The sequence below is a fragment of the Channa argus genome, chromosome 3 (genome assembly GCF_033026475.1).
Source record: "Channa argus isolate prfri chromosome 3, Channa argus male v1.0, whole genome shotgun sequence".
NCBI lineage: Eukaryota > Metazoa > Chordata > Actinopteri > Anabantiformes > Channidae > Channa > Channa argus.
Genome location: NC_090199.1, coordinates 12,277,370 through 12,295,128, shown reverse-complemented (window position 1 = coordinate 12,295,128; position 17,759 = coordinate 12,277,370). Strand labels below are relative to the sequence as shown.

General features: G+C 42.4%; 1 protein-coding gene across 14 annotated transcripts in view; it reads right to left on the bottom strand.

Moving 5' to 3' along the window:
- The window catches only part of lef1 (lymphoid enhancer-binding factor 1), a 40,749-nt gene extending 23,248 nt beyond the window's left edge, over nt 1–17,501 (bottom strand). For 7 of the 14 annotated variants that reach the window (XM_067498177.1, XM_067498168.1, XM_067498169.1 and 4 more), the window contains exons 1-3: nt 16,425–17,467; nt 14,440–14,506; nt 13,143–13,270 (exon numbers count right to left, since the gene is read on the bottom strand). In XM_067498177.1, coding sequence (XP_067354278.1) covers nt 13,143–13,270; nt 14,440–14,506; nt 16,425–16,622 — 393 coding nt within the window. In that variant the 5' untranslated portion in view covers nt 16,623–17,467. Of the gene's footprint in view, nt 1–13,142; nt 13,271–14,439; nt 14,507–16,424 lie in introns of all 14 variants that reach the window. The other 7 variants (XM_067498166.1, XM_067498176.1, XM_067498172.1 and 4 more) reach the window with 5 other exon arrangements.
- Nucleotides 17,502–17,759: the final 258 nt, after the last annotated feature.

The window sequence follows — 17,759 nt, the reverse complement described above, 5'->3', positions numbered from 1 at the left end:
CTTATTGCTTTGGATCCACTGCCTCTTCATTTTCAGCTTTCTGACTGATGGTTGGAGGCTTTGCTTAAAAAGTCTCTGATATTGGGCTGCATTCATTCTTCCTTTCACTTTTTGTAGACATTCAGTGCCTGATGCAAACATCCACCTTTAAAACATCAGTAAGCCTCCACCATGTTTGAGCGTGGGAATGGTGTTCCTCTCAACATAGGCAGTTTTTTTTCATCACACATACCTGTGTGAATTATGACCGATCAATTAAACTCTGGTCTCATTAGACCACATAATCTTGTTCCTTAGCATACTCCAAGCATGCCTCCTGCCTTATGTAAGTAAGCAATGGCTTCCTAGATGCCTTTCTCCAGAACAATCCAGACTTGTGCAGACTATGCATGATGTTGGACATGTGGACTTTTAAGGACTTTGTCAGGTCCCTTTCCTTTTATTTTGTGTGTGTGTGTGTGTTTGTGTGTTATCAAGCAACGTTCCTATTGTCAGTTTCTGTTATTTTTCTTCGTTTTCCACCTAACGGAAGAGATTTAGTGGCTCAACCTTTCGTCCATTTCTGGATTACGGTCTTCACAGTCGGTACTGGCATCCCTAAATTCTTTGGTAAACTTCACACAAAGACACTTGATTTTTACATATTACAGTTAAAAGAGCGTTTATCAAGGAGGTTGCAAATTTCATTATTTTAACTTTATTAAACTTGTTTAAACACTCCTTGACCATTAGTTCACCTAGTACAAATCTTTCTGGGAATGTGCATTCAATTTTTTTTTTTGCCCTTTTGGCTTATCCTGTGAGTTCAGGGTCACCACAGCAGATCATTTTTCAGCATGTTGACTTGGCACAGTTTTTACACCGGATGTCCTTCCTGACCAACCCTCCCCAGTTTCTTCCGGGCTTCGAACCGGTGCTGCACAGCTGATGATCGAGATGGGCTGTTGGGGGTTCAGCGTCTTGCCCAGGGACACATTGACATGTGGTCAGGAAGAGCAGTGCGTAAATCGCCGAACCTATGTTTGGTAGGCGGCCACTCTACAAACTGAGCCACTGTCGCCCCCTGAATGTGCATTAAATATACTGATGAAAAAAAAAAAGCACGCTTTGTTGTCTCTTTGCCATTTCACTGTAAGGGGAACTTAATTGCACTTAATTGTGCCTGGATAGCAAATTTATGGTTTTAGTAGCTAAAGCAGAAATGTATTGTGGCACGGGCACGATGTACTAAAATATACTTATGGTACATGTCGAAAGGGATCATAAATTGCAATAACAACACATCTTAGGAAATTATCACATATGCGCTACATATGAACAATGAGGAGATATTAACAGCTAAATCTCTCCTTTCCTACTGAATAGGACGAGGTAGATTACCCATCACGCTTCAGTTGGCATGAAGAGCATGTGCTCCAAGCAAACCAATCCCGCAACCTCTCATACTGACATTCTGAGCGTGGAAAGAAGATAATTCGTGTGAAATATGCCTGCCCTAGATAAAAGACTCGATCCACTATTTAAAGGATTTGACTCGTAATTTCTATATGTCACAGAGCTATTAGAAACTGAGGGGAAAGCAACAGAAGATCAGAAATGACCCAGCTACATGTATGTATGTATGTAAGTGTGTGTGTGTGTGTGTGGTGGGGGTTGGGCTGCTGCTCTGGCAGCGCCCTATGTGAACTGCAGGATGTTCACCTTGCGGCAGGGCACAGCGCTCATTATCACAGCAGGACCTGGTCACATCAAAGGACTGAGGAAAGGGCAAACATTCTGCTGAAGTGCCACTGTCAGCAGGCCTGCAAGTGCACATGCAAACACATACACAAAAGGCAGACCACACACACACACTTGAGCACCCACTATACCCCCCCCCCCCCCCCCCCCCCCCCCCCCACACACACACACACACACCCCAAAATAACATGGCTGCTTTCTGCTTCATATCTGTCGAAACTGTCCATTGAAAATCCCAACAATGCCTCAGGTGAGGCCGATCTTGCAGAATTGTGCCATTTGCCAGACTCATAGCACAAAAAAAAGACATAAGTAAGGTACCTGGTTTACAGTATATGGAGTGTGAGTGTGTCTAACTGAAAAAAAATCTCAGCCCTGAAGCCTTGTGCTGTGTCCTTACCTCATGTACTTGATCAGCTGCGAGTCTCAAATCAGAGCGAATTATAATTTCAAGGCTGTGATTGAACTCTGCCTTTAAAGCTGACCATAAGCAGAAAATGTTTGGAGCACACTTTATTTTCCTTCCTGAATCAATCAGCATCCCTTTCCAGCAACTATTTATAGCAACCCCACTGCTGCCTTAACACGCTGCATGATTTATCATTAGAAACCAGCTCTGGTCTGCTGAGTGGCTACATTCATGCGAGGCAGAACGGTGGTGCCAAGATCCACATTGAACGACAACAACAACAACACTCGAAGGCCCTGAGAGATCGGCACAAATAAAACCGCAGCACAAGCTAACTTTGTGTGGCTAGTGAGCTAAACCTTAGCCTCCACACACAATGCCAAAAACAGCGAGAAAATGCAGTGGAGAATGGGGGGAAAAGTGCTGATGAGTTGCCTCATGCAGTAGCTTCATAGATCCATCGAACAAGAGCGGATTTGCCTGCTACACCTAGATAGTGTTCCCCCCCTCAGCCTTCTCCCAGGTATTCTGGGCATGAATGGCTGTCAGTTTGGATTTGAGAGCTCAGTGTTGAGGGGGAAAATAGAGTCTGGTGGGGGTCTTTGTGTGTGTCTACCTGTGAAGACGAGAGCTTGAGACAGTGCTCTTCTCACTAAGCCCCGGCTATAGCGTCAACGCAACTTTGCACATTACATCTATGGAAAGGAAGGAGTAAATATTAGGCTTGCAAGCTAGCCAAGGAGAGCTGGAGGAAGACAGATACTAAGCAGTGGAGGTGCTGGCATGTATGTGGGAAAGGTTTAGAATGGCACACACTAGGAAAACGTGGATAGGGAGGTGGTTTGAATGAGAGCTGCCTCTGCCTGAACTGAAGAGAGTATTGACCTAGATTTCCTTCTGTATTTTACTCAGACAGCTGCACACTCACCCACATAACATGTAAGAATAGAAGGAATAAAAATAATGAGCCTGTTCCCACTGATGACTTAATAGAACAAAAATAAAATTAGCAGAGAAATCTCAGAATTTTGTAAACAAATTCCGTTTTTTTTGGGATACTTTTCTTTGGGGGAAACTCTAGAAGCGCTTTTGCCTCAGGTGCCATGACACCTGTGTCCTGAGCTTGATCTGAACTTTTGACCCTGTCCTATCACATTATCAGCGCCCTTTTCACCTCAGTGCACCTTTGCTCTTCACATTGTCCTCTTTTACTTCCAAAATGATCCTATTTGCATTATTAGGCAAGCACCCACACAAAGCTGTGGTTTTCATTATGTTACAAATTACATGACCGTTTTGGGTTATAATGAGCCAAGGTTCATGTCACAGTGCTAAGACGCATTCATAGCGGAGGATCACATTGCAGACCTTGCAGCTCTTTCACATTATGGACCGTGCAACAATACCAGCAGCCCACTGTTTGGGTGTGATTCCACGTTTTAAGGGATTAACTGGTAAAGACTACCAACAACTGCCATTCAGCCTGGAATTAGTCATTAATCAAACCACGCATTTTAGGGTTCCTTTCTAGCCCGGCGCACACGCCCCTGCTAAGATCTGAATGGAAAAGCACAAAGCTATTCAAATCTGATCCCCTCTGAACAAATGGCTTTTCTCCATCCTCACAGAAGCAGGGAACACTTCAAGAACCTCTCCAAGGATCTGAACGGTCACATGAAAACTCCACCCAGTCAATTAGCTTTGTGGCAGGGTTTTGTGGGCTTTAATACAAACAAAACAATGGCCATGTACAACATGGCAATGGACAACGTCTGCTTATCCCTTGATACGTCTAAAGAAATGGTAATAGTACATTTCTGGAGCACAAAGGGAACTCTTTGGATCCAGGGCATATGCTTACAGCACACTCGTGCACCTGACGCCACAATCCGAATTATAATGAACACATCATGGTCGCAATTCAGCTCTTAGTTGGACTTATTCACGAAAAACTGCTCATATATTCAAATGCAATCTGCCTATTAGGAAAGTGATAATAAGTATGATACCCATGAAATTTTGTTTTATGCAGTAAGGGCTGAAGGTTGGACCATTTATGTAAACACGAGAGGGTTTGTGACGTGGATGACTGAATTACACTTTCTGCTGAGTGGGATTGTAAAAATTCGAACAGATAACCACCGTTTGACTGCTTAAATAAAAATGTAACTTTTTGATGTAATAATGCTTCATTATAGTGTCACTGTCATTGGAGAATTGAAAAAGATATATATAGATTTGAGCGTGTGGGAGCATGATGAGCACTTCCATTTCCCCATCTTTCATCTCAAAAGATACGGGTACAGTGGGGGTGGATTGATTTGATGTTTTGATGCATTGTTTGATGATGGGCAGCTCAAAGTGGTGGATACCTCTGTGATGTCTCTCCACTGCAGGACATGAAAAGCGTCACCTGGCCCCTGAGCTGGGGGTTATGGCTGCTGGTGGATTTAAGGGCTCCTGCTGAGCTGGACGGTGGCTCCATAGATGCCATATAATCCATTCAGCGTGACCTTTATATTTTTAGAGTCAGCTCCAATTCCCTGTCAGCCTGTCTTGTTAAAACAATTGCAGAGAACAACAACAACAGATCAACCACATTCCATTATAACCGGACAGTATATGTAATTTATTTAATGTGTACACCCCAAGACGAAAAAGTGTTTTTCATCATCAACGAAGCCGTCCGATGATCAAAAGAAACTTGGAGCACAAGGCGAGCTCATCAGATGAACAAACACATTCTTGCTAGATATCTTTGTGGGTTTCATCATCCTGCATCAAGTGACTGCTGAAGAGAAAAAACAAAGCCCTGGTCTCATCCCCGTGACATCAGATCTTACAGACAGAGCACAGTGGAAGAATCAAAGCTTGGTCAATCATTTATTTCCAATACACTTGTCCCAACAAGTCGATATTGCCACTTTCTCTCTCTGCCCTCCACCCAACCTCACATTGTTTCCAAAAATCCCACATAAAAATATCATTGGCATTAAAGACAAATTTAAAAAATAAGGCATACAAAAATAATCTCACAGCATACGCTAGGCGGTATTAGTCATGAGCATCAAACTCCTACCACGTTCTAGATGTGCCTAAACTAGGAGCAAGCATAATTGGGATAAATCATCTCAGTAAGTCACATAGAAAAGCAGAAGGGTGTAAATTGTTACACTGCTGTGTTAAGAAACTGAAACAGTTGCACAGATCAAACACACTGCAGCAGCAGGAAAAAAAGAGAAGCATTCAGTTCTGCTGTTTTCCTCTGTGACTCGGGGCCACTGAGTTTTTCTCCAGCCATAGTAAATTGGGCGCCTGGGGCAGGAGCCTTGGCCAAGCTTGCATTTCGGAGCCGACTGTGGAGGGCATGAGGGATAGAGATATGGCACAGAAGGGGGGACAGGGCACTGGATGATGGGGGAGGACTGGAAGCGCACTGGAGGTAACATTACGCACATGTTTTAGCACAAAAGAGACCTGGCTCGTTAACACACTAACTAGCAAGCTCCATGGCAATCAGCACTCTTCATTCCTTCTGTTCTCTCCATCCACCTCATCATAAATATGGCTACATCTGCAAGTGTAATCACTCCATTGTACTCTGATTTTCTGCTCTGCTGGACAGCAGCATGGTAGCCTGCTTTTCAGCACCTCTCCCTCTCCCCACTATCCCCTCCTCTCCCTCAAGTGGCCTCGCCTGTTCCTGGCTACTCCTTTGCTGGTGAGGCCGGTGTGTCTCACAGATTACAGAGCTCCAGTCGCTCAGGTAACAAGAGTCACTAATCTGGCCGGGGTTGAATTACACATAATTGCCTCGGCACAGTGATTGATTTCAGCCCTGGAAAGGAGAAGACGACAAACCCCCCCACCTCCCCAAGAAGAAAAAAAAAAAAGGGGAAAAAAAAAATACACCCCCCACCTCCCTCCCTGCCTCTCTCCAGCGCTCACGAGCGGGAGCCAAGACTCTCCATCTAGTAGAAGGCAGGCTTTGAAGAGATCAAAGCCAAGGCCGGGAGCAGTTGCGCGCCCTGGGAATACGGGAGAGAGGCTTTCTGCTCCTCAGCCCTATTTTCTAGCGTCATGTCGGATTGCAGCTGTATTGCATTTCGCCAGTTTTCTTAATGCTCTTGGTTTTGACTTTGACATCAGTGATCCCCCCTCAGTTTCTTCAAAAACAAGGAGGGGGGAGGATAAAAAAAGTAAAGCAAATGAGAAAGAATGAGAAGGAAGCAAAAGAAAAGGAGAGGCGGTAAAGAGATCTACAGACTGATTTTTATTTTCACAACTCCATAATTGGCCAGTTCAAAGGAGAGGAGGGGAGAATGTAGCATTTGTTTTCAATTCCGCAGCCGATATGAAAGGAGCGACAAACTTTTATGGGTTTCCCAAGAATTAAAGACAGACTTTTTCTTACCAGTCAGAGAACAGGGTGTTTTTTTATGGCCAAGACCACACAAAATGAACTGATAGCAAATCCCTCCTCTTTTGTCCTCCCACAGAAAAACTCAACAGTGTAGCGTAATGCATGTACACCCATGTGTGCATGTTTGTGCACGTGTAAGTCTAATATCACTTGAATGTACAAGCTAGAAATTGCTGGATGTAGAGAAAGCGATTTGATGTTTAGTGCAAAAAAACACAAAGGGAGGCATGAAGAAAAAAGTGCAAGCTATATCCATCCATTCATTTAACAGCTTGGCTAATAAAGCCTGGTGGGGAGAAGGCACCCTTTGTACTGTAACTATGCAGGCCCTATACCAACCTCCTACACTGGGGACCATTAATATTTTAGTGCTGTCAGATACACATTGCATGTGAGCGTCTTTAGCACTCACACCCACAGCAGAAAGAAATAATGAGCTTCTGAAAAATATGAAACAGCAAAGAGGAGGAGGGAGGGCAAGAACACACCAGAGACTGACCAACTTCATATAACAGAGCAGCTATTGATCACAGCTCAGTTTCTTAGCTGGACAAAGTGAGGGCTGTTTGAGCTTCTCTGAAGTCTGGACACAGCCAGCAGGATTTGCACCCATGTTTCACTCCTGTGGTCCTATTGTTCCCCTTGCCGCAGTTTACTTGCTGGAACACTGCTCCCTTCTATAAAGCCCTACAAGCTGTCAGGATGAAGTCAATAAAGCTATTCATGTTTTTACTCATTTTACGGCTGTATCAGGGAACAGAGAGGTACTGTGATCAGGCTTTCAGAGAAAACTGTCAAGCTTCAATCATGGCTTAAAAACTAAACTGGGTCATTTAAGTGAAACTTGTGCTGCAGGGGAATAATGAACGCAATTTTCAATAACAAACTCTAAAAATGCAGCTTCATTTCAAATGTATTTATTTTGAAGCATATTGGACCCAAGTTTCCACACGCCAGCAAAACATCAACTTCACCCGCAGCTTCTTCTTAACTATGCACAGTCATAACAACGGCACGAGTGACGACTGTTGGAAAACAAATTGACAGAAACACTCCCCCACATGCGCACACCACCCTCTAGCCTCCATTTCTGGTCCACCCTTACAGGAAGTACACACCCAAGCCATTCAAGGAGATTTGAGCATAAGGGACAACCTTGGCGAAGCCTTCCACTGACCCCTGGAGATCAGTAGCAGGCTGCCGGTGAAGAGTGAAGCCCTCCGAGCAGGTGTTGCTGGCTTGAACAGCGGCCTGTCTATGGAGGCCTGGCTAACTGGCTCCAGGCACACACTGCTTGATTGGTTAAGTATCATCGCATTCAGTGGGAGGATGGGGAGTGAAGAAAGTGTCATCATCTATGAGTGCTTTGCTTTGAGCAGTAACACATGTCTAAAATAAACATCAACAGGGGTTAAGCATGTGCCTGCAGGTCATGTTTACAACCATGGCACTTCTGATTGCTTTTCTCAGGCACATAAAGACATACATTTATAACAATAGTAAACTGAACATAAGAGAGCCACATTCTGACGTCACATGTGTGCTACTTTAATGGCACAGACTGCTTAAGAATATAAACATATAGAAATACAACAGTGTTTTGTACTGTACCAAATCAATTGCAGTACTAGGGGAAATTGTCATGGGAGGCAATCGCTCTGCTGAGCTCCGTTTAACAAGATGAAACACATCGATAAGGCGATTGAAACCACATGGTGTCATTAGCACTGTGCATATGAAGTAAATGTGTCAACCAGCATCACTGTAGAGCCGGGGACGAGAAGAAACCTTGGCGTTAATGGCGCTATTTATAAAAACACCAAGCACCAGCAGTACTACAAAGAGCCTGGGAAGCCAATTGTTTCTGCTGTGTGAGGTCCCTAGCGCTGTCCTTTATGTGTACAAACACATTTCACTGTTTGATAGAGCTGCACAGCAGATGACATCAACGTCAGCATGGCTCTTTCATATGAGCTGCCTGAGGGAAGAAAATATGGTTTATAAGGTAGAAAATAAGGCAAATATACTACAGTCTTTGCCTGCTACTCTATATTCTACATGTATTTTTAGACTTAAATTTACATTGCAAATAGACAGAGCTTACTTAAGATTATCTATATATAATAAAATGATCTGACAATGGGATAATCTTATGGAGTGCAGCTACATAAAGGCAAAATGCTACACCTCCATTAAACTTCACACAGCATGTCCACCCTGTAGTGAAAACTATCACAAGGTGCTATAAGCCACATCTAGAACATTATGTGTGGACATGGGAGGCTGCTGGTAAATGTAGTGTTTTCTTTAACAGGGATCTTCCACGCTAGTGCTGGGGGCAGGAGCTCAGGACACACATGGCACTGAGGGGACACCAGAGCAGTCCCACCAAATCCCGTTAGGTAAGCCTGGGTTAGTGATTCCACGCTGCGAGACACTGGCTAGCGGATCCGTCACGTTCCCACTACATCAAAGGAAAGTGCGGTGCTACCCCACACACACACACAGACACACATACACACCCCTTATTTCTCGGCATGAGGATCGGGAACTGAGGGTCCAAAGGGGTAAAAGTGAATGGCAAAAGAGAAGGAGCTACACATGCCTGCATCCAAAAAAGAAAAGAAAAAAAAGAAAGAAACGCAATTCCATCCATGTTCCTTCTTTTTTTCAAGCTGCTGTTTAAGACCATAAGACTGTTCTTACACACCTGAGGATCACAAACACATCTTCATTGTGAGGTGAAAACCCTGACCATGATCTTTGCATTACCAGAGTTCACTCATTTGGTCCTGGTGGGATATCCTGAGCTCTTTCATACCTTAAAACATGCAGAGAAGTTTTGTGGTTTAAACCTAAGCACTGTGTTTATTAAACAACATGCTCTGAGAACAGATTTCAGGTCACTTAAAAATATGTTCTGCCCATCACACGCGTGTTGATCTTTATTTAGAAACTGTCATTTGCTAATCCCGACTCGCGTTTAGAAGGCTGACGTATCACTTTCAGACAAAACCCATCAAAGCAATCAACTTTTATTCTTCCACACATCAAACTCGGAGTGATGACATCCTAAATGCTTTGAAGATCACACAGTACTTCCCAACCATTATGCGAGAGATTATCTGAACAAAATTATAAAAGCACATTTCACATGTCAATACAATAACAAATACACAGAAGCCAGAAAAAGCACAGTCCTCCCATTTTTAGTCTTTTTCAGAATTAATACGCCCAAATGCCAAAGTTTATGATAGCAGAAAGTGTTAGTCATTTACTGTAGACAGGTCCCTTCACTCTGAGAGACGCACTTGTCCCTGTTCAAGATGACAAAAGGCTCTACAAAAACCAACTCAAACTACTTTCCTCAATCTGGCTAGAAAATGAAGCTGCACTACTTTCAAGTGAAGCCAAAGTTTTCTACTGGCTTTGAACATTTCAGGTGGAGGGACATTTTACAAAAGCGTGCATATCCAAATTCCATCTGTAAAGAAGGTAATCAGACATTTGTGTGCCCTCAGTTGAGTACCAGTCCTATCATTGTGCCATCAGTCAATAATAAAACTTTATAGGCTGAAGTTTCATAGTCACTGATAAACGTACTAGCTGATTTATTGAATTTTAATAACCTATTTTGTGTGTAAATAAATGTAGACAATACAATAAATAACACTGGTCTGCTTTAAAATACTTATAATTGACCACCAGTCCCAAGCAGAAATAAACTTTTACTGCTTCAAGCAAACAGGCACATCATGAAATGGTCTTTACTCTGACTTAACCGTAGCCCTGCAGACTCCATCTATAGGTTTACTTTCAACATCTTTGAAGTGGTCATCAATGTTTTAAATTTACATTAGCCATACAGTAAATGAAACTGAACACCATTAGGCATCCCGACACCAAAACCTAAGCTCTTGTGTCAGAGGCGACTTATCGAACTCGTAGCCCTAAAATCTGCTGACAATCAGCGTCTCCCAAAAGCTCCATCATGACTGGACGGCATGTGCAGGAATGTCATGGTCAATGGAAATCAATCTAAACTACTGTGATTTGGGAGGGAGGTAGGCAGTGGGGCTGGAGATGGAAGAGAATGAAAGAGAGAATGTGCCTTTGATCTGAGTGAAAACCGATCCCAGGCCTGCAGATACTGTGGCTGCCGTGGCCGGCAGCCGAGGCAGCAAGCTGACATCAGTGAGAAAGCCAGAGGATTCGTGTTCTATGATCCATCCACCAAGGTTTGGCTCTTTTTATTGGATAAGTGAGAGAAACATATATAAAATGACTACCGTTTTATTGAAGACAGAGATGAGGGGGGAAATTGGGCAAAAAAAAAAGTAGTCATGGCAAATGAAATGAAAGCAGGGCTTTAAAAGGTTTGGCAGCAAGTCCACCGCCTAAACGCCTGGTCTTATTCATCTGCAGTGAGGGTTAATTTCCTCCCATAGTCAGCTGGTGTCCATACAGAGCTCTGAGAGCTTTTCAGTGGATATGATGGAATAATTGATACAAATGACCAGAAAACAAGCCATAAAAAGAGAATTTGGAAGGTATCACACCCTACATTTCATAAACCTTTCTATTTGTAAAGTGAAGCGGGCGAAGCATGAGGTAAATCAGGATCCCGTTTTCTCCACAATGTCACATGCTCTCACTCTCTGCAACTTTGGCAGAGGGGAAGCAATGCAATTTTAACATCATACCATGTTAGAGTTGCGTGTGAATGAAAATCCTTTACACACAGCATGTGGCATCTGCCCCCAAAAATCCCATCTGCCTCTGAAAACTGATTCTTATAAACAAAACAGAACTCACATTTTACAAGTTTACCCTGATGAAACTAACTCATGAAGAAACAACCCAAAGTTTTTGGTTCTTCCGCACCATGTGTGCGCATTTCCTGTATTGGAGCCACCAAACCACAGCCAGGCTGAAGCGTGTTGTCTTCCCCAAGTGTGAGACAGAAGCAGGGACAAAACAGGATTAGAGTGGACAGCTGCTGGTGTGCTGTGCATTTTATGTCTGTCTAGAGAGGAGAAATTTGCAAACGGTACAGACACAGGAACCCGCCAGTGAGAAACCCGCAGCTGGCCTGAAATGAATACTGTTACAGGGACAGTATCTGCAACACACGCCTGGACCATACTTAAACTTCTCTGCGAGGCAGCCTCAGAAAGATGTTCTTGCCTTTAGGTCTCGGTCATGCTGAGCCTCTCAGAGGGCTTACTTAGGTCATGTAGACATGCATCACTTAAGATTTTAACAAGATGAGTAATACTCTATCATGCTAATCTGCTAAAAAGTATGGCAGGCATTTGGCTTCCATATGGATGCACATGGTTGTCAATAATGCTGCTACCTTTTGGCAAATCTTCACAACAGCAAAACAAACTTGAGTCACCTTGAACATGTGTAGGTTTTTGCGTTGTAATTGTAAGGATTAAGTTTACAATACATTTGATTTTAAATAAAATGCTAAGTAGCATTTCTATATTGATTTGAATCCCTAATTCATAATATGTCCGTTTTATTAATATTAAAATATAGGTTTAATAATTTTGCATAATAATTCGCAAATACAATATTGTTGGCCTGAATCAAACCAAAGGAATTCTATTTCAAAATTAGGGAAAAAAGTTAATCTTACAGTTTTTTCAAAACCAGAGCGAAATCTCAAAATTGCCTATTTTGTCTAAACAGGCCAAACCAAAGTGTTTAATTTACAACAATTGGAAATGAAGAAAAGCAACCAACCATTAACGTCCGAGAAGCTCATAAAAGCAAATATTTGAAAATCACTCTTTAGAATTTATACTAGACAGAGAACCTAACTATGCAATACCTTATAGCTTTCTAAGGGTGCTGGATTTGCCTTCTGCACTATATTAAAAAGTGCTGTGATTCTTTAAATAATTCAGTTGAAATGTTTGTGTTTTCTTGTTACTTTTATAATCACAGATCAAGAAAACACATAATACCATCAGTGATGTTTAATATTATACGTATGTTTTCAGGGTCAGACAGCATGTAATTATGTGTGCCAGAATATCAAGGTTTCCTCCTCGGGCTCCATGCTCTGTTGCATTACCAAAATGCACCACATTACTACGGCAGAGGTTACAAGTGATTTGTACCATCTACACTCAGTTGTCTTTTAAAGTGTGATATTGACATTTTGGTTCAGATTTAACCGGAGCTAAAAATCTCCACTGTCTATCATCACCCTCAAAAGCTTTCCATCCCCACAAACACATGGTAATAAACTGAGTATTTGTTGTTTCAGACCGACACATTTAGCATCACCTTTTAGCTCACTTACATAAAATAAAAAACTGATTTGATCCCCAGAATGTGATTTTACTTGATATTTTTACTCGTCTCTAAAGCTCTTGAACCTCTTGAGTCTTGAATTGTCTCACTAACTCTAATTTGCAGATATTCACCTGTATTGCTGATTTTCGTCTGACTCAAACAAAAAGTTCTTCAGGTTCCTATTCAACAGTGTTTCATGTCATGTTGTCATGCAAGTTAAAGTAATAAAATGGTGTGTGAACGTTTTCTGCTACTGACCGTTCTGGGCATGGGCGGCGAAAGGGAGCCATTGTTCATGTAGGAGTCGCTGTTCATGTTGCTCATCATGATGTAGCCTGGGTAGCTCGAGTACGGATGGCCTTTACTGTACATGTCTTGATGTTTACCTAATTTAAAAAAAAAATGTCAGTTTGCATGAGACCTGAAGAAAAAATAAACAATTGGCATGAAAGCATCAACAGCAATAGTGTCTCAGGAGCGCAGCTTTAAACACAAAAAAGTTTTTAAAATGCTGAACTCTAACTGTAGTCAATAAACACAGCAAGTAATAATGACAAGGCTCTGCCTAATTTGATTTTGTAATCATATCGCTGTTGATTGCTTTAACCTGTGCCCTATTTTGCCTCAGCCTTTTGTTGGTGGCCTTTCTTCCCGTCTTGGAGAGGAGGGTCACATTATGCAGTGGAACAATGGAGCCCCTCTGTGCCAATTAGCACCAATTAGAAGAACATACAGACTGTGTCAAAACAGGAGACGCCCCAACTGTTCCTCTATGCCTTTGACCTGAGAGAGGCAGCCCTATAAAAGAGGCCTCAATACAACGCCACTCGCCACTCAACTGTGTACTGCGTAATAAGGCCGGGCGGGGGGTTGGGAGTGTTTGTGTGCAGCCTGATGGCAACATGGATCTTGTTGTGAGGAAAGCCAGTGTTTGGTTTGAGGGGATCCCATTCAGGAGTGAAAGGGGAACAAAAACGAGACACACCCCCGCTCAAAGCCCTAATGATGACCTGCAGCAGCGGGGTCAGACTAAAACAGCCACAGAGCCCCGGGCGGCAGCAACATGTAGCACGTGACAGTGCGGCGGGATAATTACATAAAATGTGCAGAAATGTCTTAATTTGAGAAATTTGGGGTATTGTGGCACATATGCCACTAGCCTACGATTGAAAACATGAGAAAAATAATCCTCCTGTTTTCAATTCAAGCATTCTTTGTTTTCCATTTCTGCAGGTGCCCTCATCTGTGAGGTAGGTAACAGGTAGTTGTGTCCATGAAGATGAAGCATGTCCTGACCTGAATCAGAGATTATCTGTCTTAGAGCAGCAGAAAGAGGGGTTCTAATAAGAATGGGACCAAGAGTGTGTCTGATCATTTCTGTGTGTGTGTATGTGTGCATGCTTTTTCAGCTAAACTTCTGAAGCTACAGGGAATTATTCTGAAACTCTTTTTTTAATTTTTCTGTTGTTTTTTTTTTTTACAGCTAAACTGCGCAGTGACTGTCCTATAAAACATGCCGATTTAACAAACTCTTGCTTAAGGCTGTGTCACTTACCATCTTCCAAGTGGTCTCTGTGTTTTTCATGATATGAATCTTGCGGTATTTGGGACTGTCTAGCTGCCTGTAAAAAAAAAATAAAATAAATGAAATTATGGTGAATCAATTAGACGGGCCTTCAAACACAGCTACATACACAGACACACACACACACACACACACACTCCGATACGTTCAGATACCCATAAACACTGCTGGGATGAATGCTGTCCCTCCGCTTGTCACCAAAGCAAAGCAGCTCTCTCTCTCACACACACACTCCACCACTATCTATAGAGGGTGATGGAGCAGCCTCCATCAAAGCTTCAAAAGAAGCACTTAATTAAGCTTCATGTCCTTAAGGAGCTTACAAATTAACTTGTTTTCAGTACCATAGGTCCACTCCCATTTTCATCTCTCAGTTCAAGCCTTCTTGAAATTTTTAATAAATAGTGTATTTGTGTAGCAAATTAAAAGCCCCAGTGGAAAAAATAAAATAAAATCATCATATAAAAAGATGACAATGATTAGAAAAGAAATCCTCTGCACTTCACACATCCATTCCATTTCCTTTTCTGAATCAGAATTGGAAAGAGGAACCCCTTTTTTGGAGTTCAGACCCCTCAGGATGATTTCAAGCTGAGCGAGGGAATTTCGCTGGATTCCTAATTAACATTCAGCCTCTGTCTCGTGCGTCTCTAGGACATTTGGCGGTGAATGTGAACAGTCTCGTTCAGGATGTGCCCAAAATTTCATTAACACTGCGGTTAATGACATAAGAGCCGACTAACTTTGAGATGGGGAAGCTGCAGCCTGCATCCTGGGGTCGGTGCTCAGATAGATAGGTAGATGGATGGAGGAAAAAGAAAAATTAAAAACACAAATTAAAACCGCAACGTTTCGTGCCTACTGTGTCTTTGTTGTGCTAATAAAATGCCATCTTGCAAATATGGAAGCATGATTGTAAGAATTTTAGACATTAAATATTCATCATTAATAATGCTTCCATCGAGATCCTGGATGCATTTACATGCACAATGAATTCAACACATTTAAACACATTTCATACACTCTTACACACTCCTTTTATCTTATTAGTGAGTATTACAAATAACTGTAAATGTATTTAACATATTTTGCTGCAAACATTTTTTAAAAATTTATAGGTACCGTTACATCAGGATAATAAAATATTATTATAGCAGGAATATAAAAATGCAAAAATCACATACTGGTAACACAATATCAATTATACTCTTTTTTTAGGTTTTACCTTATAATAATTTATCTTTGAAGTAACTTGTTTGTCACTAGGTTAAAGTGTGTGTGTGTGTGTGCGTGTGTTTGTGTGCTAAACAGATTCATGTGCTGGTGTTTACAGCTGCTGAGAGTTATAATGCACTGAAGCAACCACGGTCATTAGCCTACTTGTCACAAGCAGCACAGAAGGCCCAAATTCTTAGAATATTTTTAAACATATTTTTCCAAATTTCACTATAGTTTAATGAGCTAAAACTGACACGTAAATTCAAACACACATTTAGGCCTCTAATGTCGCCAATCAGAATAGTATTTAGGATGTGATGTTTGGAGGAGCATCTTTAGGGTTTGTCCATGTACACTGTCAGTGGCATCATTAAAGCTATGGTTTTTCGGCTAAAATAAACTGCAAACAGTGAGGACCTGCATGACATAAATGTACCTGAATTTGGCTTACACGTGATTTAATCAAGGTGAAAATTAAGAAAAGTACAGAAAATCCACATGCATATTTTACCAAATCACAGCACTCCTTATTTGGGCCTGCAGCCTACAGGTAAATTGTTTTTATCTGTCAAATCAAACTCGTGCTAAAACATGAGAAAAAGCTTTTTTTTCCTGAATAAAAAGCAACTTTGTGCACATGCTGCTGCAGCCTGTCTGGTGGACTTCAGAGCTGATACCCGCCTTCCTCTCTTCCTCGCCAATTCATCACATCTGTGAAAACACACAACACAACTCACGTCGTGGCTGTTGCTGTTGGGGCTGCTCTCCGACTCGTTGACCAGAGATGACTTGATGTCCGCCAGATCTCCCTCTTCTTCCGAGTGGCTGAGCTCGGCGAAGATCTGCTCCTTGTGCGGGTCTCCTTCGTCTTTGAACGGGATCATTTCGTCTGTGGCGCACAGCTCCGGGTCTCCGCCGCCTGATAACTGGGGCATGTTTAAAATTTTTTACTCAGTTTGCTTCACCAAGAAAACCAAAGTCAACAACGCGCACGCCAGCACTGTCCAGAACTAAAGTGGGGGAAACCTCCCACTAAAATCCCCCGAAAGCGAGTGGGAAAACGTCCCCTCTGCTGAAGCGGAGCGTCGGGCTTGAGTCAGTGGTAGAGGAAGCGGCGTGCGGACACGCTGCCGGTGTGTTTTCACTGAAGCAACAGGAGAAATGAGGCTGGAGTCGGCGTCTTTTTTCACACCACGAAGAGTTTTAACTGACCGAAACTCAAATCCGGAAAACTTGAGATGTGGAGGGTCAGAATTGGGAGTCCGGTGAACGCCTCAATATCATGAGGACAAAATAAAAAAAAGGGGACAAACCACGACTTAAAATCTCATCACTAGTTTTTCACTCAACACACACAACCGACGACGGATATGGTCCAGTAGAAATAACTCAGCGATTAAAAAGTGCATTTAAAAAAAGGGAGAGAAAATATTTCCTCAGTGGTCCAGTGATGAAGCTGAGTCGTCATTGAAGGTGAAAAAAAGTAGACTACCAAAAGCAAACCACCGTCTGGAGGTGAAAGGTAACTGATGGATGAGCCACTGGAGGAAGAAAACACAGTTTTAACACTTAGACGAGACAACAGGCTTCGCCGTAATAATCTTTCATGCTTAAAAATACATCCTCAGACCTGCTCGGATGAGGAGGGATAAAAGCAAAAGTCATAAAACAATCACCAAAAAAGAAGACAGAGAGGAAAAGGCTCCGTGGACCGACTTCCCACTGCTCCCACACTGCTTCCACAGTGAAATGTAACCAGTGTGTGTATGTGTGTGTTAGTAATGTAGCTCAGCTCCCTCCTCCTCCTCCTCCTCTTTCTCTCTCTCTTCAGTCACTGAGAGGAAGGCGAGATGAAAGGGAAGCCGAGGCTCTGATTGACACCGCACCGATTGACACTCCTCCTGAGAGAGAGATTCATACACAGCTCACAACAAATGGGCAGACAGGAGGGGAGGAAGAAGAAGAAGAAGCGAGGCTGACGCACGCACTGTGTGAGATGGGTTAATACAATCAGGATAAATAAAATGAAAGTGATAATGGAAATAAAAAGAAATAAGACAACAAGACAAGCT